This window comes from Pogoniulus pusillus, chromosome 6 (assembly GCF_015220805.1).
Source record: "Pogoniulus pusillus isolate bPogPus1 chromosome 6, bPogPus1.pri, whole genome shotgun sequence".
In the NCBI taxonomy this organism is placed as follows: Eukaryota; Metazoa; Chordata; class Aves; order Piciformes; family Lybiidae; genus Pogoniulus; species Pogoniulus pusillus.
The window spans coordinates 22,239,545-22,264,498 of NC_087269.1; the positions used below are offsets into that span (position 1 = coordinate 22,239,545).

Sequence of the window (24,954 nt, forward strand, 5' to 3'; positions counted from 1 at the left end):
GCCAAGCTTTTGTTGTGCCCATTAATTTACTCTTTCTATATTCATCTAGCACATTAGCCAATGTCACACATTAAAGGAAAAAACAACAAAAAACATGCACAACAGCAATTAAAAATTCAAACAAACACTACCAAATTAAAGCAAAAAAGCACCCCCAAAAAGAAATCAAACACCCCCTCAAAACAACAGCAAAATCCAAGCATTTTGAACGAGCTCAGAAAGTCCTAAAATTTTCTAGTGCAGATGTTGCTTCTGTCTTGGCTGGGTTGTCTCTTCGTGTGGCAAAGGTGCCTATTTAAAGCACATGGAAGGAGCCAAGGGTACTAGAAGCAAAAATGCACTGTCTCTGAGGGTGTGTGGAAGACAAAGAAGTACTTTCTGGGAAGGGAGAGTGTGAGACTACCACAAGGCAGTAGACAGATGGAAGTTAATTTCATATGTAGGGTCTAAGAATCAGCCATAAGCAATAATTTTCAACTTAGGCAGCAGGTAGCTTTTAAACTTACAATTCTGGAGTGTGAAAACATCTTTATGTAGCTGGAAGCTGCAGTCATGCAATTGCAGCTGGAAACATAGCAGTTGCAGTTAATCTAGCTATGCCAAGGCAACAACACAGAATAAAGTGAATTCATACCTCTTCTATCAGACTTTGGAACCTAGTTTCTTGTCACTTTATGATTGTTCTTACTCTTCATAGAATAATCTCTTAGCCTTATTTAGACGCATTTATTTTATAGTAGTGAGAGCTCTTTATTCTTGCCTCTATAAAAGAACAAATAGATCCATTAAGTTAATGATTAGGCTGGCTTTGACCTTTGCCAGTTACTTATTAGCCTGAAACGTACAAAGTCCAACATGTGCTGTCTTTGTGTTACTTTTATTTGCTGCACTACTATGCTAGCCTCCCTTCATGCATTGTTGTACTACAGGATTCCAGAGTAAATGTACAGTAGTATCTGAATGCAGTAACTGAAGGCTGTATCAGTTATTATAACTGCTTTTGCAGGGGCTTAACCTACATTTTGCAGTCCAATCTACTCTGCTTAACTGCACAGCTACCTGAATACCACTGCGGAGTGATACCACAGAGTCGCAGAATGCAAGGGGTTGGGAGTGACTTCAGAAGATCATCTAATCCAATCCCCTTACTGGAGCAGGATCACCAAGAGTAGGTCACACAGTAATACATCCAGGTAGGTTTTGAATGTCTCCAGAGAAGGAGACTCCACAATCTCCCTGGATGGCCTGTTCCAGTGCTCCATCACCCTCACTGAAAAAGTTTTTCCTTACTGTCTACATGAAATCTCCTGTGCTCCAGCTTGGACCCATTGCATTTTGTCCAGTCAGAAGAGCCTGGCTCTGTGCTCCTGACACTGCTCTTCACATTAATGTGTCCATATATGAGGTCACCCCGCCGTCTCCTCCAAGCTAAAGAGACAGATTTCCTTCAGCCTTTCTTCATAAAGGAGATGTTCCATTCCCTTAATCATCTCCGTGGCTCTGTACTGGATTATTTCTTTGAACCGAGGGGCCCAGAACTGGACATAGTCCTGCATGTGCAGCCTCACCAGGGCAGAGTAGAGGGGGAGAACCTCTAGAACTACTAACCACAGCCCTTCTAATACAGGATGCCATTGGCCTTCTTGGCCACAAGGGTACACTGCTGGCTGATGGTCATCCTGTCCACCAGAACTCTAGATCACTTTCCCCTAGGCTGCTCTCAACAGGTCAGTCCCCAGTCTATACTGGTCTATGGGGTTGTTTTTCCCAGATGCAAGACTCTACACTTGTATGTTGTGCCGGGGGAAGTACAGGCTGGATGTTAGGAGGAAGTTCTTCATGGAGAGAGTGAGTTGCCATTGGAATGGGCTGCCCAGGGAGGTGGTGGAGTTGCCATCCCTGCTAGTGTTCAAGAAAAGACTGGATGAGGCACTTGGTGCCATGATCTAGTTGATTGGATAGGGCTGGGTGCTAGGTTGGACCGGATGACCTTGGAGGTCTCTTCCAACCTGGTTGATTCTATGGTTCTGCGTCATTAAACTTCTCCCTCTGCAGCCTGTCCAGGTCTTACCGAAGGGCAGTACAGCCTAAGGAGGTGTTGGCCACTCCCAGTTTTGTGCCATCAGTAAACTTGCTGACAGTGCACTCTGTTCCCTTGACCAGGTTGCTGATGAAGATACTGAATAGTACTAGTCCCAGTACTGACCCTGAGGAACTCCACTAAATGCGGTGGAGATGGTGGAAAATAAAAAAATGAGCAAGAGTGTCTTCTATTCCATAGGCAGCACAGGTAGGAGTTAATAATAATTGCTGCCTTCCTAAAAGTGCATAAAATAGTGTAGCATTGGTGAAATGTCACTGTTTAGTGGTGTATGGAGCTTGATGTTAGATTTGGCAGAGATGTGGCTGCTTTTGTAGCCCACCTTCAAAGAGCGAAAGCTGCCACAGAGGACCCCAGGCTCTGTCCCTCTATTTTTTGTCTCCCAAAGTATCATGAACGTTGATCAAAGCATGCGCAGTATACTGGCATGACCTTGCATTCCTTGCTCCTGTAGTCAAGAGTAACAGTCGCACATGCTATCAAGCTAATTATGAAGGGGCAGTCCAGCTTTTGTGCACTTAATACACAGACTGGGGCATGCTGTAAGGGGTCACTGGTGCTTGAGAAAGTGGCCTCTCTTTTTACAGATGGGGAGACATGAAGTAAATGCAGTCATAACAGTGTGAAGATGAGGGGAGGTAAATGGTACTAATGGTTTTAAATTGTTCTGGGTGAAATATCATCTTGATTTTTCCATTAGAGGGGCAAAAAATGTATGAGTGGATGCAAGACGTAATTCTTGAGTTACTGAGACTGAAAGATGGAGTCTCAGCTTGCTTTTGTGTTGCTGCTATGTGCTGTTTTCATCTTTCTTGTTTTGCCTTTCTTTTTATTTTCTTTTTTTCCCAAATCAAGCAAGCACCTCATGGTCTTGGCTAGGGAGAGGCTGCTGCTGCTTTTTCCAGATGATGACATGAAAATGTGTGGTAAAACTATCTTACATCTCAGAACCTGTTCAATGGCATTTCATCAGCATTTGAATCTATGCTGCACACGTGAACATCTGGGTATTTGTACTTGTCTGCCTGGCAGAGATGATGTTTTTGTTGCTAAGACCCTGCTCTGCAGTTGGTCTGAGCTCACAGGGTTCCTATTAGCAAATGAAATGTAAATGTGCAAGCTGGAACAACTGGCCATGCTGGTGGAAGGGTGGTGGTCATGCTGTGGGAGGTGAGGAGATCTGTCTTGATGCTGTTGTCTGGGTTTTTTTTAAACCCTTTTATAGCTGCTTGTATCTCTTAGGGGCTAGATCTATTGAGTCACTGCCAGTAGCATCTTTTTAACTGTGAAAACGGTTTGTAAGAAGTGGTTAGTGTTCTGAGCTGGGCTACTCTGGCTCGTGGTGAGCCCTTTTCTCCAACCTGCCATGCCCATGGGTCATGCTATGCTCATAGCTTTCCATGCTGCAGCTGAACGTGGCATCCTGTGTTGTGTGGAGTGCGTTTCTGTAAGCCATGCAGGAGCAGCAGCACACAACCGCCATCTGTTACACAACGAGGAAGGGGGAGATGTGGCAGAGAGACTGCAACCGGAAACCCAAGTAATCTGTGCTAAAGTGACAGGTGTGCTTTGGGCTGCGCTGCACGTGTATGTGAGTCCCTCTTTGGCAGGATGGTAGATCGCTTACAGATTGCCTGACACTTCTCAGGCAGGAACCTTTTATGGATTATTTGACATTATTGTTAATTTCTGGAGCTGGTGGCTCAGCATGGTTACAGGTGTGATAAGATTCAACTTGTGTTGTCCTACATCATATAAAAAAATAAATACAGCAGAGAGCAACAAAATCATCCCCAAGTAATGAATGGGAAATGCCTCAGCCAGTCTGTTCCCATAGTAATTAATTGGATCAACACTGCTATCTGCATTAGAAACCGACACCTCTAAAGCTACCCCATAAACCTTTTGTAGTGGAGGATGCCTGCGTCAGGCCCCACACAATCAGTGTTTTCCCAGCAGCGCTGCCAGCCTCAGCTGCAGGAGCTTGGCTGGGCGATAAAGCAGGCAGCCCTAGACAAAGCAGGGCTTGGCGTCTGTTTGCAGCGTGGGAAATGCCAGGCACGGTTCAGCAGCTTACGCTCTGACCCCCTGATGCAAAAGCAAACCCATGAGCTTATCTGGAATGAGACAAGTTCTGCTGACAGATGTTTGTGCAGTATGAGGGTCTCGACTCAAACACTGGTGTTGGGGTGCAGCACACTACATGGCCCCGGTGGCCAGTGTTTTCCTCCTGCAAGGCAGGCAGCCACAGGCCAGGAGCTCCCATCATGCTGAGGTGGGCAGCAAGGAGTGTGCAACGGTGGGAGCAATCACCACTCCATGCTATGCTATGGCAGGACTTGAGCACTGGTCTTGAAATGCAGCCAGTGCAATCTCTTACTACAGGTTTACTCCTCCAGCCATGTAGGTTTGTGCTCTCCATTGCTGCAGTGGCTTTTTGTCCCGTCTGGCCTGCCAGTGCTTGCAAGCCCTGCAGCACAGAGAGCCTTTTCCCTGGGGAAATGTGCTGTAGAGGGGAGAGAATGAACCCACTAGCAGCAGTGACAGAAGATAGCACCTTCACAGGCCGAAATCCTCCCCCTCTAAGCTTGAAAAATCTGGTGTTAGGATCTGGAGTGGCAGAGAAACCCACTTTCCTAGGGGTAAGCTGGAGTCTGCTGATGGAGCTATGCCATCCTTGCTTGCTTGCGACCACCCATAGAAGGAGCTTGAGGGCATGAGCTAAACTTACCTGGGTTGGTGAGTTGGTGCCCTCCTCAACCTGGCAACAAACTGTGTGGTTCATCTGGACAGGGGCAGGTTTATAATCCTGGTGACAGATTGGTTTCCCCTCCAGTGAGGATTGGGTTGTATTTTTTTTTTTTGCAAGGCAGCTGTTCTGTAGTGTGATTCAATGTGAAGGAGTGGAAGCACCAGCTGCAGCAGTAAAGCACCACTGAAGATAGTCATCAGTGTGCCCAGGTGGCCAAGAGAGCCAATGGCATCCTGGCCTGCATCAGGAACAGTGTGGCCAGTAGGACAAGGGAGGTTATTCTTCCCCTGTACTCAGCACTGGTCAGGCCACACCTTGAGTACTGTGTCCAGTTCTGGGCCCCTCAATTCAAGAAAGATGTTGAGGTGCTGGAACATGTCCAGAGAAGGGCAACAAAGCTGGTGAGGGGCCTGGAGCACAAATCCTATGAGGAGAGGTTGAGGGAGCTGGGCCTGTTTAGCCTGGAGAAGAGGAGGCTCAGGGGTGATCTTAGTACTGTCTACAACTACCTGAAGGGGCATTGTAGCCAGGTGGGGGGTGGCCTCTTCTCCCAGACAACCAGCAATAGAACAAGGGGACATAGTCTCAATTTGTGCCAGGGTAGGTATAGGCTGGATATTAGGAAGAAGTTCTTCACAGAGAGAGTGATTTGCCATTGGAATGGGCTGCCCAGGGAGGTGGTGGAGGCACCGTCCCTGGGGGTCTTCAAGAAAAGACTGGATGAGGTACTTGGTGCCATGGTCTAGTTGATTGGTTAGGGCAGGGTGATAGGTTGGACTGGATGATCTTGGAGGTCTCTTCCAGCCTGGTTGATTCTGATTCTACGACTACCCAGGACCGGCACATGACCCTGTCTGTGGTTGCTGCACATGTACCCACTCAACCCAGGGGTGGTAGCAGCCTGCCAGAGAAGGAGCTGCTTCCTGAAAGATCTTAGTTTGTGACCATAGGGAACAGAGCGGGCATTGGTTGGTGTGTAATGGGAAGCACTGAAGTGTCCAGTCCTGTCACCATGAAATGGTACAGGACAGAAAGCATGCAGCACTAGTGTGTGCACTGAAAACAGGCCACCAGTGCCAGCTATGGCCCTTGCCTGGATGCTAGTGGGCAGCTACTCTCAGCAGCTGGGCAGCATAGACAAGACTAGTTTGACTCAATGTCATTCCCTTCTGCTGTTCTCCAGAGTAAACAGCCATGAACTGGATACCTCTTTTGTCTTGGGAAGCTGGTCAAGTGCAGAATAAAGCAGACACATCTGTCTCTTGGATTCACCCTGTTTATTGAATGCAAAATAACTGGGACACAGAAGAGTTGTAATCTGACTTTGGCCTCTGATTTTCCTGTGTCATTGACAGTACAAAGGAGGAAAACAAAAATAATTCTGTTATTAAAAAAATGAAACAGTGAAAGAAGAGATAAAAAGAATATAATGACATCTCATGTGAACAGATGGAGGATTAATAACGGCAAGGAAATTCAAAGCCATGCCTAGCATTCTGTATTATAAATGAGATTTGGCAAGGTGGGCAGGGATGATACTTTCCCAGGAAAAGCAGCAGAAAACAAACCATCCACACAGGCTTTGTGAGCAGCATGATTTACTTTGGGAAGACAGTGACCACCTCGTAGCCCTCTGGGGGGACCACCCGCTCCCGGGCGTGCTTCTCACAGTAAATTTGGTCTTCCACAAAGAAGTGTCCTTTCTGCTTGAGATTGGTGCCGCAGTCACTGCACACGTAGCACTCGGGGTGACGCTGCTTGTCCCGGATCTTCACAAACACCCCTCTGGGGAAGGAACCAGCACCTCTAACTGCCAGGCACCCACCACTGTCCCCCTCCCTCCCAGCCACCTCACACCCAGCCCAGACCCACGCTAGTGCTGAAGGTGGGTCCTTGCTCCCAGCAAACCAAAGTATAGGCCCTACCTCTGGTCACGTGGATGTTAACAGCATTTTTGGAACCCAACGTGCCAGCATAGCAGCTGTCCTGTGGAACATGTTTACTAGCACTGGGCTGCCTGCATTCCACCAGGACTCCCCGCCCAGGGTAGCAAAATCACAGCCTTCAGATGCTCAGGATCAAATAGCAGGCATCACCCTGACCATCCAGGGGACCAAATCTTGGTCCAAACCAAATGGATTGCAGAACAAATCTAGAAACAATTCCAACTACTGGCTGAGGTGGATGAAGGCTGCACAGCCAGCCACTGACACACTGGGTATGCATGGGAGAAGCACAGGGAGTGGCTCTTCCCTGAGCTCCGACACTGCTGCTCGGGAGCTGCAATTAATAGATCCAGCCACACGTGGAACAGCTGTTACTAGAAAACTACAGCTAACCCAACAGATGATGAAAACTACACAGCAGCTTGCTAGTGAGCACCATCAGCCACACGACAATTTGCCAGGAGTCATTTTGTTCCAGCAGCCACTTGCATTTTGCATAATTCATTAGGGTTTAGTGCTGTGCATAGACTCCTGCTTTCTCTTCATGTATACCCAGCTGGTAGAATAATTGTAGAGCTTGTTTCTGATTCATATTTTACAGGCTGGGGCATGCCTCTGTAATGACTCTGCCAGTCATTGGCAGTCCAGGCATGCCAGGACCAGAAATCACAGTGTAGGGGGTTTCAGCAACAAACAGATTGTGGTGGGCAGTAGAGGAGACATCTGAATTCAGCTGGGACAATGCAGCTGGGACAATGCAGGAGTTGTAAGGAAGAATTCGTGGTTGAGAAACTGAACAGCAAATTGAAGAGCTGGGTTGGGTCCCTTGTGCTGTCACACATAGTACAGCAGCTTTGCATCAAACCCTCATCTCTGCTGTGCTGGAAATTGGACGTACTTACATAAAGACCCACCACTGCATGGCTGGGAGCACCAGGATACAAAAAGCATTAAATGCACCATTCCTGAATGGAAAGGTCATTTTGTTTCTGGGTGCTGCAAACAGTTTTCAGGTAGGAAGCAAAACAATGCACCAACAGTTGTCTTGAGGTCTCCCTTACAGGAACTTGCTTTGGTTTCCATTGATACAGATCTGTAGAGGGAAACTAAACTCCTGTTTCACTGTGGGAAACTGCAAAGCTAGTGCTATCAAAGCTGGTGAGAGTAAATGTGCCTTGAGACAGCTCCTGGATGCACTGGATGTGGGTAGGTGAAGTGTTTCAGGTGCAGCACCTCAGCCCCATAGGCATGGGATGCTTGCCCTGCAACCTCAGGGACAGGGTTACTTACACAATGCCAGATCCACACTTATCACACATGGGCAGCTTCTGGGCATTCCCAATCGATGAGGCCACCTTTGTGGTGGGGGCTTTGACGCTCCTAAATCCCGATGGTTTCATAGGGTCTCCTGGGGGTGGAAGAACAGTGCTTCAGATGCGTGGGCCTGAGGTATTCCTCCCAAGCAGATGCTCTGCTAGGGAGGATGATGCTTTTTAACCCCAGCTCTGAGGCAGGGATTCATGCATGGAAAGCATGCAGGGATTTACAGGTGTGTGAGGTGGAGGGAAGGAAGTGACACAGTTGAACCTGGCCCTGGAAATTTGAGGGCCTGAGATTGTGGGTGGTCAGATGAGACTCTTCTCATGTTAAAAGCCCACCAAACTTCAGCTGATGTCTCACATGCACAGTAGCAAGGTGAAGCCTCAGCTCTATCTTTGGCAGCACTGGAGTCTGCCTGCCATGCCCTGATCACACATGCAGGGTTAAGCTGATTGCCAGATTTGGGCTCAGAAAGAGATGAGATGGCTGTCCTGGCAGACTAGGGAGGACTGTGAAAAGTCCTTTTCCAGTCTGCTGTCTGGTGGGGCTGGATCCCCCAAGACTCCCGAAAGAGTTGGTTCACAAACTTCTTGTTCTTGCAGGGCTCTGGGACAGTAGGGATAATCTGTGCACTCCTGCTGCTGTGTAGCATGCTCCAGCTATCTTCCTAGTGTAAGCTTTCTGGGTCAGGGATGTCCTACAGGTCTTTCACAGGAGACATATGCTGACCTGGATGCCTGCAATGCCACTGGATCCTAAATGCAAGATGTGAGGCAAGCCTTTAAATATCTGCAGTGAAAAAGGAGCCTCTTACAAAATGACATCATTGATGTAACTAGTCTTAACTACTACATGACTTCTGCAACAGGTTCTACACCAGGCAACAAGGGAAGGAGGGCTGCAGATCTCCCCAGCATGTTTCACCAGCAACATAGCAGGTTGATGGGCACCTCAAATTGAGAGGGACAGTCATAAAACCCTTCTGACGAGTGTCAAACCAAGAGCACGCTGCACCGATTGTTGCTGGTCTAACAGAGGAAAAACAGTGCAAAGCCCTTATTGACTAGCAAGGTCAGGAACACGACCCAGGTCAGCATCACCGACAGGAGAGCTGCTCACCCGTGGGGCAGGTGATGCTGTGCCGCAGCCCATGCCTGCCTTCTAACAGTTACTGTAAGTAATCCTTGCTGCAAAGAAAACAGCAGCAGCCACATCTTCAGGCTCTTCCTTATCACTTTTGCTCACTCTCTCTTCTTCAAACAGCACTTTGTTCACATCAACAACACTCACAGCATATTTTTCAATCTCTCTAGAGGAACTTGCTTAATTAAATACTCACAGGAAACATGATTTGTTCCATCCTGTGAAACACCCTCCACCTATGAGTGCAGGGTCAGGTCTAAACACAGCCCAGTTGTGGTGCTTCCACAGACGGGTGCCCGCACAGAGCAGCTGGTAAGCCAGCTAGGCTGATAGCAATGCCCCAGGGGACACGTCCCAGCTGAGGAGATAGATCCCTAATGCTGCTACTCAGAAGGCATGGCCTGAAGACAGGCTGGGAGAAGCAGCCAACCAGTGTGGTATTTATGGCTTTCAGACATTATCTGAGTCAGCAGCAGCAGTGTTGAAGGCTGGTGGAGCATCGAGGCAGGCAGGACACTCTCTCCTCAGGGACAGACATTCCTTTGATGCTGCATAACCTCCCGAGCCTGTTCTGCAATGGGTGATTATCAGCTCACAGAGGAGTAAAGCCAAAGCCTACCCTGGCCTGTGGTCGGGCAGGCAAACCTTGTGCCAGAGAATCCAATGAATGCTGCAAATCTTCAAAGAAAGATAAAACAGAGAAGCTTTTGCTTCTTATCATCAGCACTACTAAGCACTAGGGAAGACCTCGGCTGCCTGAGAAGTCCTGGCTACTCCAGTCCCTTCGATGCAGGAGCTGAACTCTGAGGGAAAGCTGCAAACACTCAACATTTTAAAAGAAGCTTTCAGGTAGATATTTTGACTGCGTATTAAAGCCTCAGAGATCTTGGTTTCCTTGTTCCTATAGTTTCCTTTTGTTTTGCTCTTTCCTTTCAGATTCCTCAGGCCTACACTTGTAGGTCAGTTTCCTTTTGTGGTGAATATCTCAGCACCAGGTTTCTGTTGGACAAAACTGAACATAGCACTGTGAAGCTAATAACCCAAAAGAAAGTTCTCAACAGGCCTGGGCTGGGGGAGGGGAAGTAATTCTTGGAATTCTTTTCCTATTAATTTGTTTGGTTTATTTTATTTAAGTAGAGAAGAGAGTATGATTTAGTCCCTACCTAAATTAATCGGCTCTTTTATATTAAAATCTGTAGCCCTGCACAAGTCTGGATGTCAGACCAAGAATGCCAAGCAGAGCAAAATTTCAGAGGTTAAAGGCTGTCACCTGCTTGCTGTAACTCAGCTTATATATATATATTTACAGTTGATTGCAGAAGGGGATCCTTTTTCTTGTGTAGTTGGATGGAGATTGGAAGCTTTAGGACTTACTGAAGAGCATTACCTTGTAGTAACATTAAAGTAACATAAAGTAACATTAAAAGTCTTGAATCTAAGATGATCTTTAATCAGTAAATATTATCTTAAAGGGGCAAAACTTTGTAAAGTAAAAAGAGTTCTTGCAACTTTGTAGATTCTTTCTTGAAAATGAAATGATGTAGGAGTTTGTTTCTTGAGCACTCCCTCAGTAAGTGAGCAATGATATGGGCCCATAGACACTGAAACTAATCAAGAGAATATTTAGGAGTTAAGTTAGTGAAAGGGTCTGTAGGTTTCTGCAGAAACCACCTACACCTGCTACACTGAACAATCAACAGCCAAGAAAGGAAAATATAGATGTTACTCTTAAACACTTTACAGTCCAAGGAAGGCAAAAAGCAAGAACACACTCAGGTTAGATGTGCTGTAAGTGCTCACCTTTCTCTTCTGACTCCAAAATCTCTTGCAGCACAAGGAATGAAGCAGACTGCCTGGGTGGCTCATTTGATTCTTGATTCTCCTGGAGCATCTTGTAAACCTCAGATTCTCTGTCTATGACAATGCCACCTGGGGGCTGGTTATGCTGATCTGAACTGAGGAAGAAACAGTTAGCCTTGTTAAACAGCTGAGAACTAAAGCCAGTCCCTCGAGCAAAATGTTCACGATGACTGAAAAATGAATGTGCAAAACAAACACACAATAGGATGCCATAAACCACAGAGGTGCTGGATGTGCTCACACAAGACAGCTGCAGCCTGAGGGGGATCAGCACGCTGGGCTATCCCAATATGCTACTGCCAGTGGATCCTCACTGACTGAACTCAGATGGTCCCCAAGTGGTCTTCCTGCCTCACCATTACTCCATGCTCCAGAAACGAAAAGTTTCTGCCTAGGAAATCCTAATAGTAGGAAAGTAACTCATGTGATGGGATGGAATCCCAGCTGGTTGCTGTGCCATCTATACATATTCCTTGCATGCATAAACTACCTTAGATTGCCGCATTACATCCCTGTGAATCTCGAATTAAGTCTATTTCATTAAAAAGAAATCTCAGCAAGTACACTATAAATTAGTCCCAAAGGATCCTTCACAAAGTCACAGCTGTAGGATCTAACTAAAAGAGCCCTAATGTAAGATGGTAATAATTTAATTTAAATTGTATTTCAAGTGTTATTATTTCCATTTTATAGATGGAAACTCAGCCACAGCCCATTTACAACATTTACCTAAAGTTAATGAGCAGGTCAAAAGCAGAGGTAATTTCTGCCTGCTAAGACTAAGCTCTCAGTTGCCTCTTGAGGTGCTGCTGCTGCCGCCACCCATGTCACCAGGGACTTGCACCCTCAGCCTAAAGTGCTTCACAGGCCTCTTTTCACAATGCAGAGTGCCTGAAAGGGTGGTCCTCGTGCCACCAGAAGGGTATTTAGTGGAAAAAAAAAGAGAAAAATAAGCTGGAGGCAATACCTAGGATGTTCTGCACATCCAGTGGGTGGACATGTGAGCTATCTCCATACTAAAGGATTTTAAAAGAGTTTGGATAAGTAACATTTGACCAAATACTAGGCAAAGGAGTGGACTAAATAATAGAAGTTCCTGCCTGTCTTCTGTTCTGAGGATGGAATAAAATAACTGGAAAAATGAAAAAACTGACAAGTCTCCTCTGACAGCTCAGTTACATAATGCAGCCTTACAAATGTAAATGGTCTATTAGGTTTCACCATCCCTGAGCCCTGTGGCTGCCTGAAAAGTCCATAAACATCCTGAAGTTCAGACTAAATTGCAGAAGGAAATCTTTCTTGGAGAGGCATACTTCCCCATGCCAATGTGCAATTGCGTCATCTGGGAGTTACTCTATGTAATAAACTCTTCAAGCACCAGAGGTAAAATGGTCACACAAATCAAAAAATGCCATTTCCATAAAAAGAATTTCATGAAATGTTTCCATGTTTAGTAATTTTCAGTGGAACAGGAAGCACATTAGACTTGCAAGCAGCTGAACCCTGGAAAACATACAGAACAGCTCTCCCCAGTGTGCACCCTACAGATAAACCTGCATAAGACTGCCAAGAAACTATAAAAAAACCCAGATCCTGGAATATGTACCAGTAGGGTGACATACTTCATCAGGGCAGAAGGCTATGCTGCTTAAACAACCAAACGAAACAACAAACCTCCAAAAAGTACCTGATCTCTGGAATGGGCAATGCCACAGGCACAGGAAATCTGCCTCCGGGATTACGGGTCCCTGTATGTTGGCTGATTTACATCACCTGCTGTTACACAGGTACTTTATATCTGCAGCAATCACCACCAACTGCAGCAATCAGCTCCTTTTCCATGTGCAGAGTTTCCCAACACAAATATTTTGTACAGGACTGCTCCAACAACCATTACTGAATTCCAGACTCTCACACAGTCGTTACTGGATCCTAATGCTGCTACCATACAACCTGCAATGCTGGATCACTGAAGTAACACTGGATCACTGAAAACGTGCAAGAAGATGGCAATGAAAACCATAAAGACACAGCCTTCAACAGTGTCTTCAAAACAACACACCTTATTCTTTACTAATGTAATTTTATGACTTTACTTATTTAGTAACATTTATTTACCTATTTATGTAATTTTAGTACTTTATGTAGTACATTTTGAAAAGTTTACAAGCATCTCAAAGCTGTGCTACGGGAAGGCCTATGGAGCAGTCACTTTTGCAATGAAACAATTGCTGACTGATGCCTGGGGGCTCCTCTGTGAGTATTGTCAGCTGTCTGGACCAGCACAGCCAGCCAGCGGTGTGACTGTTCTTGGTGAGCATGGAATAGCTACACGCAATGAGCAACTTACAGCAAGTAACCGGACTAAGTAACAAAGCAGGAGTAAATCCATACCTGACATTATCTCTTGGCACTGGCATAAGGCAAAGAAGGAGTTGGTCAGAACACCAACTTTTCTGCTTTGAAGCACATGCTGCTCAGCCCAGGATGATGACTGTCAGCAGCCAAGTTGCTGTATGTTTTTCTTTCTGTCCCACAGAGGCCACATGACAGACCACCTCCTTGGACCACAAGTCACACAGCTGCAAGTTGCTTGGTCACATAGCAGAGTATCTCTGCTGAAGGTTCACATCTTCTGAAATAATTTATCCTTGATTGGGCCTCCTGTGAGATGGCTAAACATACTCACTACCCTCTGGGCTGCCATTTAGAGGCATGGGCCAGCTGGTTCCCAAATGCAACATAGAGCAAATACCAAAGACCACCAGGCCTTGTGATGCAGAAGCTCTCCACAGATCTCACAGACATTAGGGTGTGTCAAGCATCCTCTGCTCCTATGGGCAGAGGCAGCCTCAAGAGCAGCAGCCTGGGCAGACAAGTGGGCAAGAGTGCGAACACAGACCAGGTGCTCTGCGTGCCTGGTGCCTTCCTATGCTGCTCCAAACTCACTACAGTGTTATCAGCCAAAGATGAAGACACATGGGGACCTGCTTCAGCTTGAAATAAACAGTGCACACCCATGGCCCAGCCTGCATCCAGCAAGACAAAAGCACAAGGACACATGTGTCAGCAGCTTCTATTTGGAAACAACAGTTGTTTCATTGCAGGAGAAACATCAGCTTTCAGGATAAAACACCCTCCTGTCTCGAGTAAATCCATCTGCTGTAGATGGCTCCCCGAGGAATGCCACCAGCTATTGCCAAAGCCCTATTGGATGTGTGCACAGTGGGCAATAGACACCCTGACAGGCTGAAATGATGCTTTGGTGCTTCCCACAGAGTTTAGCACAATGCAGACAAACCTCCTGTGAGGTTATGCACTATTGATGGAAAGACAAAATGTAACCAGAATTTTCTTGTGACCAGCCAGCATTGTGAGCCACAGACAGGGACAAGGCGCTTGTGGACACTGAGATGCAGATGAACTGATGAAGTGAGCCAGCCACAAGGACAGCAGGTAGGTTACCTGATGAAATCAGGGCTTACAGAAGAGATTTGCCCCTGCAGGGAATCCACGATGATGCTCTGTGAATAGAGCTGCAAGGGAGAACTGAACTGCATGTGCAGCACTTTGAGTCCTGGCACCTCCACTTCCACAAGGCTGTTGGGGCAGACCTGGGCTGCATGCTTCAGCTGCTTGGGCCCCACTCAGGCTTGGCTGGGGATGAAGGAGGTGCTGTACCTCTGCTGTGGTGGCTTGGAGGTCTGCTCCTGCAGAGGGTTATAGATGGAGGTGAACGGACCCTGCATCACGCTTGTTGGTGATGGGTGGCTATGGGCCCACGTGTTCACATGGCCAGTTTGAGTTGTGTTTGGGGGTTCATTTGTGTTTTGCATTATGGAATTGAGGGGAAAAATGGAGAGGAGGAAGAAAGGAAAGAAGGATGACATTAATGCAGGGCTAAACCAAACACCCCAAGAGTTGCAGACTACTGTCTTAGGGACATACCACTGAATACATGAATTAAAGGCTTCTGGTTAGTGCTTTAGTTCTAGTCTTACACTCTAGGTGTGTCCACACAAAAACTAAAATGCAGTTTGATGAGCAAATATAGGGCTAGTAGAAGCAACGAACACATGGCGACAGAAGTTTCACTATGAGCTACCTAATCACACTCTTATGGCCCCACCATCCAGCCAAGGGATGCTACCTTAACTACTGCACTTCCAAGAGCTACCCTGGGCACCCTGCTAAAAGGCAATTATCATCTCAAATTCCAGAATAGATGTGCTCAGTAGCAGGGCTTCTCCCTGCCCTCCCCATCTGCTTTGCACCACCATCTGGATTTGTTTGCTGTTTTCAGACATGCATTTACATCATGCACCCTCTAAGGATGGAGCATGGACCAGGTTCTTGTGTCGTATCTCCATGTGCAATGGCAGGATCAGGATGCCAGGTGCAGACAGGCTGAGTATATGCTGGGTATAGGACAGAGATGCAGATAAATGACAGGTAAACCTGGAGCAAGTCCTGCCACATACAAATAACTCAGCTAAAGACATGGGCAGAAACTTCAAAGCAAGTGGAATTCTGTGTGAGTGAGAACCTGTGCTTATGCACTGCAGAGACCACAGCTGGTCTCTAATGACAGAGTAAGGCCCCTGGCTCTCAATGAAAACCAGCAGCAATTAACTTGCTTTTGATGAGTCTGTAAATAAAAGTGTATTACCATCAAAGACCTCATCCACAGTCCTCCCAGTTTACCTTTGCAACAAGGGAAAGATGGACAAAGATGTCTTATACCAAACAGGCAGCAGGGCTGGCAGTGGACCTTCCTGCTAGGAGGACCACAATAAGCCACAGCACTAGAAGAAGCCCATCTCTTTGCTAATCCCTGCAAGAAAAATAGGATCACCCACAGGTTTCCAGCAAAATATACCTGGCTTCCATGGAGTGCTCTCACCTGAAGGGAACTCCAGACTAGAGTAGAGGTGTTATTTGACTGACAAATGGTCCCATCAGGTTAATGGAAAGTCAGATTTCCCTTGTCTTTCCTCTCTCTTTGCTAACTCCTTGAATGAGGCTTCTGAGGTCTTCTGAAGCAAATCAGGAACAAAAATATGTTAACTCATCTGCCTGCTGCAGCACCATAACTCTACCTAGAATGGCCCATGCTGCAGATGGGGCTGCCAGTGCAAGAAGCAGGTTTCCATCAAGGATAGGTCTTCAGGCTTATATTAAACAACAATCTCAGGTCTATATGCCCTGCAAAGGCAGAGGCTGAATTTACTGTTCACAAGTCAGCAATTTAGTTGACTATCAACTAAAGTGTTGGTCTTTTGTTGTAAAAGTGGCCAAAGTCTACCAGACAGTTTGGTTCTGCTATAGAGAGACTTAGGGCAGTTAAGAAACTTGACCACTGCAGCCAGGAAGATTTCAGACAGCTCCTGGTTTATTACCTCCAATGAAAGAAGAGTAACTGGACTTTTGGAATAAAGTGACGTGTTTATCTCAGATGCAACCACAAAAATCAGTAGGCTCTTTTAAAGGTGAAACCCTTTCTAATCCTACACATAAAATCACATACACAGGTATCAATGTTTCAGCTACATTTTAAAACTCCTGTAGAAAAACAAGGTCCAATAATAAAAGCTAGAAAGAGCCTGTCTATGAATTCCAAGCCAGCTAGGAACAGGGACACGTGTGCTTCCTGTGCTAGCTGGCACCCATCCTGCCCAGCATTGCCTACAAAGCCATCACAAAATGCTAACTACAAAGTGCTTGTAACAAGCTCTCAGGCACCTGTTCAGACCAGCAGGCTGGTATGTCATGCTGAATGCACGTGGAACCTGTGTCGGTCTCTGCTACACAAAGAAACACAACAGCATTCACTTAATTTCTGTATCTTATGAAATGTTCCCCACTCCTCCAAGCCCTTACGGACTGTGTCTGCACTCATGCCTCTGCTACATCACTTGTCCTGAAAGAGAACTTTTCTGGGTTAACAAATTGGTACCCTCACAGTGAACTCTCATCTCCTGAAGCTTTCTTCTGGGAGCACAGATAGGGAAGGGAGGCAGAGAAGATACTTACAGCTTGGTAGGCTCTGCGACCCCAGGTGATGTCTTTGATTCCACTGCATTGTTGAAGGTCTGGATGTTCTCTGAGGAGTACAGGCCTGCTGGGTTGTTGTACTGAGCAGTAATCACTCTGGGGGCAGACGCTGTGGCAGCAGTGAAGGGCACAGCACTCCGGTTGTGTGCACTTCCTACGTGCCTTATTTCCTGCATGCAAAGAAGCAGAAGCAAAAATCAGAGGTGCCCAGGCAGGCAAGTAGGAGGCAGCAGAGCAATCCAAAGCAAGCAGCCACTTTTGCATGTGGTCTGAGCTGAGAAGCATGTGTGGTCCCCTCCTGAATAGCTGATCTTCAGAACATTTCAGAGTTGACATATCAGGAATATAAGAGCTCAGAAATATTGCCAGAGCTATTAGCTCAAGATGCCACACATCTGAGAGCCCCTGCAAGCCTGCATTAAGCTGCAGGACCTAGCTTCCCATGCAAGACTACAGATTTTAAGCATTCCTTGCAGTTCCTCAAAGAAGGGCAGATTTATCTGAAAAAGTGATGATGAGAGGCAGAAAGAGCAGAGCTCTTCAATGACATCTGAAAGTTTGGCTTTCCGTAGTTATGGGCAACTCGAAAATAAGGGGTTTGTCATGACTACAAGTGCTCTGGGGCATGTCTGCTCCTTCAGCTAATATTGGGATCTTTGATGAACAACTTTGGGTTTTCCTGACAGAAAACCGTGGCAATAAAGGTGGAAAGTTTAACACAAAAGATACAGTGACACAGGCAGTGACAGCTGATTGCCAGAGACTTCTTCAGTGTCAACAGTATGAAAAGTCACCCAGACGTTCTGGATTTGCTGCAAAGTGAAGGCTCCCAAGGGCATTAGTGGACACTGAAAAACACTGGTTACAATGTAATAAAAGGGCATAATTCAAAATAAATAAGACATGAAGTAACATTCTTCTGAATCACAATCAGCACTAACAAAAATGAGGAAATTTCAAAGACCCATCACCAGTTCAGCAGGCTGGGAAATTAGCAGCCTTGGTGAATTGATAACAACATCCAGGACTTATTTCTTCCCAGAGAAGAGGCATGACCAAAGCAAGAAGGAAGTACAACAGGGCCTCACTACGGCAGGCATGAGAAAGGACTAACAGCCACAGAAGTGTCTTGAAATATCCAGGGCTAAATGATGGCATGAAAATATGCATTTTGCAATGTTACAGCCAGCTGTAGAGATTGGGCATAGCCTCATCACAGGGCCAAAATCCAATGGCACAAGATGAGATGCAGCCCTTCTTAAGACCCATAGTTCCCAGCTCCAATTAGTACAACTAGTTCCCTCTCCCCCTCCATACAGGCAATGACTTATAGAATCATAGAATCAGTCAGGGTTGGAAGGGACCACAAGGATCATCTAGTTCCAACCCCCCCTGCCATGGGCAGGGACACCCTAGCCTAGATCAGGCTGGCCAGAGCCTCATCCAGCCTGGCCTTAAACACTTTCAGGCATGGGGCCCTCAACCACCTCCATGGGTAACCCATTCCAGGCTCTCACCGCTCTCATGCTGAAGAACTTGCTCCTCGTGTCCAATCTGAATCTACCCATCTCCAGCTTTGCTCCATTCCCCCTAGTCCTGTCACTACCTGATATCCTAAAAAGTCCCTCCAGAGCTTTTTTGTAGGCCCCCTTCAGATACTGGAAGGCCTTATACAGCAATTGAGTGAGCCTTTGCCACCCTCTGAACATCTCACACCATTTGTTTGATAGAGCTCTAGTTATAGGAGAAATACTCACCAGAAACAAGTATGACTAACTTCTCCTACAGCTATTTCTTTAAATCTCTTTTATGTTGCCAGATTTCCTGAGACAGTGTCGTGGAGGGCCTGTAGGCCCAAAAAGAGGCTTATTTATGCCTCTACATGCCTGGACATGTTTTTTTCTGCCAGGACCCCTGGTTGTAAACAGGTTGTGTAAGCCACACACACCCAGCTCGTGTCTCCCTGGGGCAAATCCATGTGATGCCCATATTTGAGAGAGTCCAGGCAAGAGCCTCCTGCCTATTATGGTAAGGTTTGGCTAGCTGCCAACCTGATTGGTCGCTCTCGTGGCCAAAGGGCACATTAATCTTGGCCCACAGTCCATAAAGAGGGATGCACAGGTGAACCACGTGCTCAGCTCTCTGGCCCTGCCTGCAGTGCAGCTCAGCCCTCTCTGACTCACCTGCATGGCACAGACCCTGCAAGGCTCAGACACAGAGTCTGACCCTCACTTGCAGCTCTCCGAGGCATAGACCTCATGCTTTGATTCAAACGCAGCTAATCTGCCTGCGTACCTTAGATGCAGAGCTCATTTAAGCCTGCACATTTATATACAGAAGGACCCTATAGCCTGCTAGTCCAGCTGTGCATATCTGCAAGCTATACTGCTATCAGGACAAGATCCTGCACTGCATTGATTTGCCTACAGAGCTCAGTCTCCCAGCAGCCGAGCACACTTCGCATGCCCACTGCTTATTGCCTGGTAAAAGCCACTGCCACGGAGAGAACCAGGAAGCAGACTTCTGGATTGTCTGCACACACACACAGCCTGAACCTGTGAAGGAACCATGTCAGTGCCTGCACGGACACTCTTCTCCTGTTCCTGGAATCCTGACAGCTGATATCCCTGGATGCAGCATCCAGAAGAAGACAGCAGCATCAAGGCAGAGATTGTCCCTTGCCAGGACAAAAGGTTAGAATAAAACCTAAGACCCCAGAGACTGGGAAGATTCACCTATCTCCCCTCAAGCCAGGAAGATTACAGCGTCCGAGTCCACAGGCAGAGCCCCTGAAGTCTGGACATTGGGCATAGGCTGAGACACAGCCCCAGAGGGTGAATAATAATTAATAATAACACTTGTGAGTAAAGCTTGAATACCTCTGTAATACAAGTTACCTCTGTCTTAGAGCAGAAAGCGTTTCATCCCGCTCTGCTGGGAAAATAGTATAAGCTCCCAAGCAGCACTAAGCCAAAAGGGAAACTCCTCTCTCTGTTTATAGTTTGAATGTTTTGCTAGTTAAATAATCAAATCCCTGTATGTATTCTATCCTAAATTGTTTTCATAACTTTGCACCAGACTAAATATTAATATACAGTGGTTGGGGGTGGCAAGAGTTCATAAATATTAATTTAATAAATTATATTTTTATATAAAATTTGTATTAATTTTTCACCTCCTCCAAATAGGCGTAGGTACAGAGAACCCCCTCTGCAACAGACATCTGGCTAGCATTCCCAGACCAAGAGATGGGAGTTATCTCACTTCAGGGCACTCAAATGGTGTTTATTTTTATGGCATGGGATCCCTCAGAGAAGAGCAGTGTAGGTCCAAAAACATTCAGGATTTACAAGTCATTTGGAATCAGTAGGGTAGCTCAAGATGCTCAGGTATGAGTTAGCGGAACTGTCCTCCCATGCCTTTCTGGCGGATGCATATGGACATCATCCATGAAGCTTTCCCACACACCAAGGGAAGAAAGACCCTGGAGTAATTAGCTAATCTCCCTTTGTCGCAAGCTCGTTCAAAACACAGAACAGTGCTCATAAAAATAGTTTTTCCTATGGCAGAAACTGCAGATTTTAGATGGAAGAAAACCAAACTTCAGCCTACATATCACACTGTGGGGGAAAGTATCAGTGATCTTTTATCAGCGCTGAATACATATGCTATCCCATCATTCAGAGGCCACAAATCAGAGAGGGTTTCACATAAATAGTTGGGTCAATGAAAGACAGAGGTGTTTTTAGGCTAACAAGGTTACACTCTTAGGTCAAATAGGCACAAAGGTGAAGTTGTAACTTGTGTTAAGAACTAGAGAAAGGAAAGTAATTTAGAGTATCTGTTTTTTAACTCTGGTTTCCTAAGGAAGTAAGGCGTCTCAGTTACATATGCCACATGCACATGGGCACCTTCCCATTCCTGCCAAGGACCTTTTATTCTCTCAGCCAAGACCAAATCAGTTTGACAGTGATAAAGGCCTCAAGAGTATCTAAGTTCCTAAAAATGCAGAGAAAATAGACAGGCATGTGCAGAGGAGAGATTGAAATCACATTAGTGCCTTGACTCCAAGAAGAACTGCAATGAGCACTCAAGCACAGAATCCACATAGGAAATTTTGGGTTACTTTTGACCACCAGGTAGGTTTTCTGCTATGTAATAACATCCACGGCAATAAATGGTGCTTTCAAAAGTGTTAGGACATCTACAGTAGCTCTTGTGTGGATAAAGTCTGCAGACTGTATAGGAATTTATAGCAAGTTAGACAGAGACACTGTGCAGAAGGTGAGGTCTGAGAATTAGATTAGGAAAAAAATCCCTTCTGGAGAAGAGTGTAGAAGATGAGAGTTTACAGACAAGCATTATAAGAGCAGTAACATTATAAAGGACATTTGCATAACTCAAATTCTCTGGCACTTCCTGTCACACCATTCTGCTTTTTCTCGAGCTGTATGAGGAATTTGCAAAGAACAAGTGCTTTCATGAGCCCAAGATCAAAAGATAACGTGTTCTCACTGTCAAGCGGGACAGGCATTAAACAGAACTGAAAATTCAGGCCCTGTAGTGTGCAGTAGTTTTGTTAAAGGTGCCACTCATGGAATCATATAGAATCATAGAATTGCTAGGGCTGGGAGATACCTCAAGGATCACCTAGTTCCAATTCCCATGCCATGGGCAGGGACACCTCACACTAGATCATGTTGCTCAGAGCCCCATCCAGTCTGGCCTTAAAGACCACCCACCACCTCCCTGGGCAACCTGTGGTGTCTCAGCACCCTCATGGTGAAGAACTTCTTCCTAATCTGAATCTACCCATTTCTAGTTTTGCTCCATTCCCCTATGTCCTATCACTATCCAACATCCCAAAAAGTCCCTCACCAGCTTTCTTGTAGGCCCCCTTCAGATACTGGAAGGCCACAATAAGGTCTTCTTGGAGTCTTCTCTTCTCCGCACTGAACAGCCCCAGCTCACTCAGTCTGTCTTCATAGGAGAGGTGCTTCAGCCCTCTGATCGTCCTCCTGGCCCTTCTCCGGGCACATTCCAGCATGTCTACATCTTTCTTGTAATAAGGGCTCCAGAACTGGATGCAATACTCCAGCGTGGAGTCTCACCAGAGTGGAGTAGAGGGTGAGAATCACCTCCCTCAACCTGTTGGCCACACTTCTTTTGCAGCCCAGGATACGGTTGGCTTTCTAGGCTGTAAGTGCACACTGGACTGTAAGTGCACATATGTTTATATGGCAGTCTCTGACTTAATACAGGGACAAAAAATAAGAAATGTGACACTCCCAAAAACTTGTCCACCAGCAAACAACTGAAAACTGCTAGCACAAACCCGCTGCTCCACTGTTTTACATGTGTGGGGGCCATACATGGTTTATGCAGTTGAGCTGCCTGGGGTTTGCTGCATCTCTAAGGCTGTGGTATTCTCAGGACCAACACAAGGGAAATGGGGCAAAGAGCATTAAACAGCATCCCTGGCTGAGGCACAGACTGTAAGAGCAGCAAGCAACAGTCTCTTTGCTAAGCATGAACTGGCAGTCAGACACAAGGACATGCCCTTATCCTGTCAGAGCATAACCCACTCTGCCAGTAGTAGAGAGAAGTGTAGCTAATATTAGATCTTTCTGGAGACAACTGTGGCTGGCATCTGCAGACAGATTCGGAAGTGCTTGCCTCACCCTCCCTCCAAGCCATGGAGATGCCTCAGTCTGACAACACCAGGCCTGTCTGCAGCAGGTTGCAGTCAGCAGCAAGGAGGGGTACTGGCAGTGGTTATTTTGGTCTCATGATGGAATATGGAAGCTCCTGAGCCTCCAGGTAGGCTATCCAAGGCAGTATAAACCACTACAAACTGACACCATGAATATGCACCATATTCCTTTGCTGAGACATGTCGTCACAAGGGCTGGCATAGTGACTAGTCCAAGCTAAAATGGATTAGCAACTCCTAAACTTCTCCAACAGGGCACTGCTTCTGAAATCGGTGAGTTCTCATTCTGCTTCACTTTCAAAATGAAGCCATTCCTCCAATAGCACCCTCCTGGCCTGAAACTACCTCCTCTATAGAAACAACCTCTAAATGGCCTTGGAGCACAATCCCATCTGCTCCCAAGTCCTTCAAACATCAGTGCAAAACCCTCCATCCCTGGGCAAAAGCTGTTTCCCTGTGCCAAGGACAAATAAAAGTTTGGAGAACCCCAACTTCAGGTCAAATACATAGGTTTCCTGCCAAATAAATTTTCTGAGTGCTGGCTGTTAATGGTAACAGCCCTGTCCAGGGGCAGATGGTGACACTGCCATGCACTGTCATGTACTGGCCACAGCCCTTATAGCTGCAAAGGGAGTTGCCAGCTATGGTGCCAGGATGCAGGGATGAGAAAAATGTCCCTTCACTAAGGCAGGAAGCAGATCAACATTTCCTACTGCACCGGCTGCAAGCTGCGTCATGGGGAATTATCTGGGAAAACAATGGCCCCTTCCTCCTTCTCATCCCTCTCAGGCCAGGCCATACCTGGCAGTGCTGAAGCACAGCCTGTGAAATCCCCACAGCTACGTCAGCCATCACCTCCATGTCTGGGGTCAGCCAGTGGCTCACAGGTTGGACAGCTGCTTCCTCCTTGCCATGCACCACAGATGGACATGGCTACTGCTATGGGACCTACTCAGCCCAAGAATCAGGGCATGGGACTCCAGGTCAATTCCCAGCTGTCAGTAAGGCAGGCAGACAGCCTGGGATGACCCACCTCCATCAGCTGAGCTGGGGCATATCCCATGCCCCAGAGACATAAAGCCATCTGGACATCTCCATGGTCCCAGGTACCCTGGAGCAGGTTGGAGGCAGTCTTAAGGTGAGGCTGGGCTCTTTGGTCCCATCTGCCATGCAGTGACATGGCCAAAGTCGTACTGGCTGCACTGACCTTACCACCATTAGAAACAGGCAAAACCTGGAGGCGTTTTGTACTCACTAAATAAAATAATGATGTGAGGTGTTGGGAAGCCTCTTCCCTTAGCAGGGCTTTCTTCTCACAGCACAGCCTAAAGGCAACCAGCAGGGCTGGGATCTCAGGGATGCTGGCTGATGCTCCACTGACACTGTACCCCCATTCCCCTGACTGTCCACTGCCCCTTCCCAGGCCAACTTCTTGCAGTCCCTGGAGTAAAGGAAGGTTGAATATGGAGTCAGTGGCTGCTTGAAGCCATCAAAAACTTATTTCAAGTGTGGAGTCATGATTTAGAGACTGGCCAGCACAGTTATTTCTTGAAACTCCAGCTCTTGGGAGTCAGGAGATTCACTCCAATCTCATGTTACAAATCAATTGGAAAAAAACCAATTAGCACCCAGGCTCTGTAGTTGCAAGGAGAAGCAAAAGCCCCCATGGCCCCTGAAGCAGACAAGTGAACTGGCAAAACCTGCTGCCCCACTGGGCCCCAGACATTCTTGCACCCCAAGTCAGAGCCCAGAGGCTTGAAGCAGGCAGTCCTGGATTGCACATCTCGAGAGTCACGCCAAAAGGAAATAAGATAAAACATTTCTCAGTATAAATGTTTACTGAGCTCTAAGAAAACGGGCCCCTGACCAAACCTCAGCAAACCAGAGCATTCTGGCCCTGCAAGCAGGGAAGAAAAGCAGAAAGCGGCAGTCAACTCCCCCAGCCCAATTCTCACCCTTGCAAAGCTGCCTGCAGAGTGAAGGCCATGCCTGTGCCCAGCCAGCACACCAGTGGGAAGGCTGCTTCTGCCACACATTCAGTAACAGCTCAGAAGAGGGTATCTTC

General features: G+C 46.7%; 1 protein-coding gene across 2 annotated transcripts in view; it reads right to left on the bottom strand.

Moving 5' to 3' along the window:
• Positions 1-6,113: 6,113 nt before the first annotated feature.
• Positions 6,114-24,954, bottom strand: part of PDLIM1 (PDZ and LIM domain 1) — a 42,852-nt gene continuing 24,011 nt past the window's right edge. Inside the window, exons 4-7 of one of the 2 annotated variants that reach the window (XM_064144856.1) lie at positions 17,156-17,346; positions 11,063-11,217; positions 8,090-8,207; positions 6,114-6,638 (exon numbers count right to left, since the gene is read on the bottom strand). In XM_064144856.1, the coding sequence (XP_064000926.1) occupies positions 6,452-6,638; positions 8,090-8,207; positions 11,063-11,217; positions 17,156-17,346 (651 nt within the window). In that variant the 3' untranslated portion in view covers positions 6,114-6,451. Of the gene's footprint in view, positions 6,639-8,089; positions 8,208-10,716; positions 10,870-11,062; positions 11,218-17,155; positions 17,347-24,954 lie in introns of those variants that run through there. The other variant, XM_064144857.1, reaches the window with a different exon arrangement.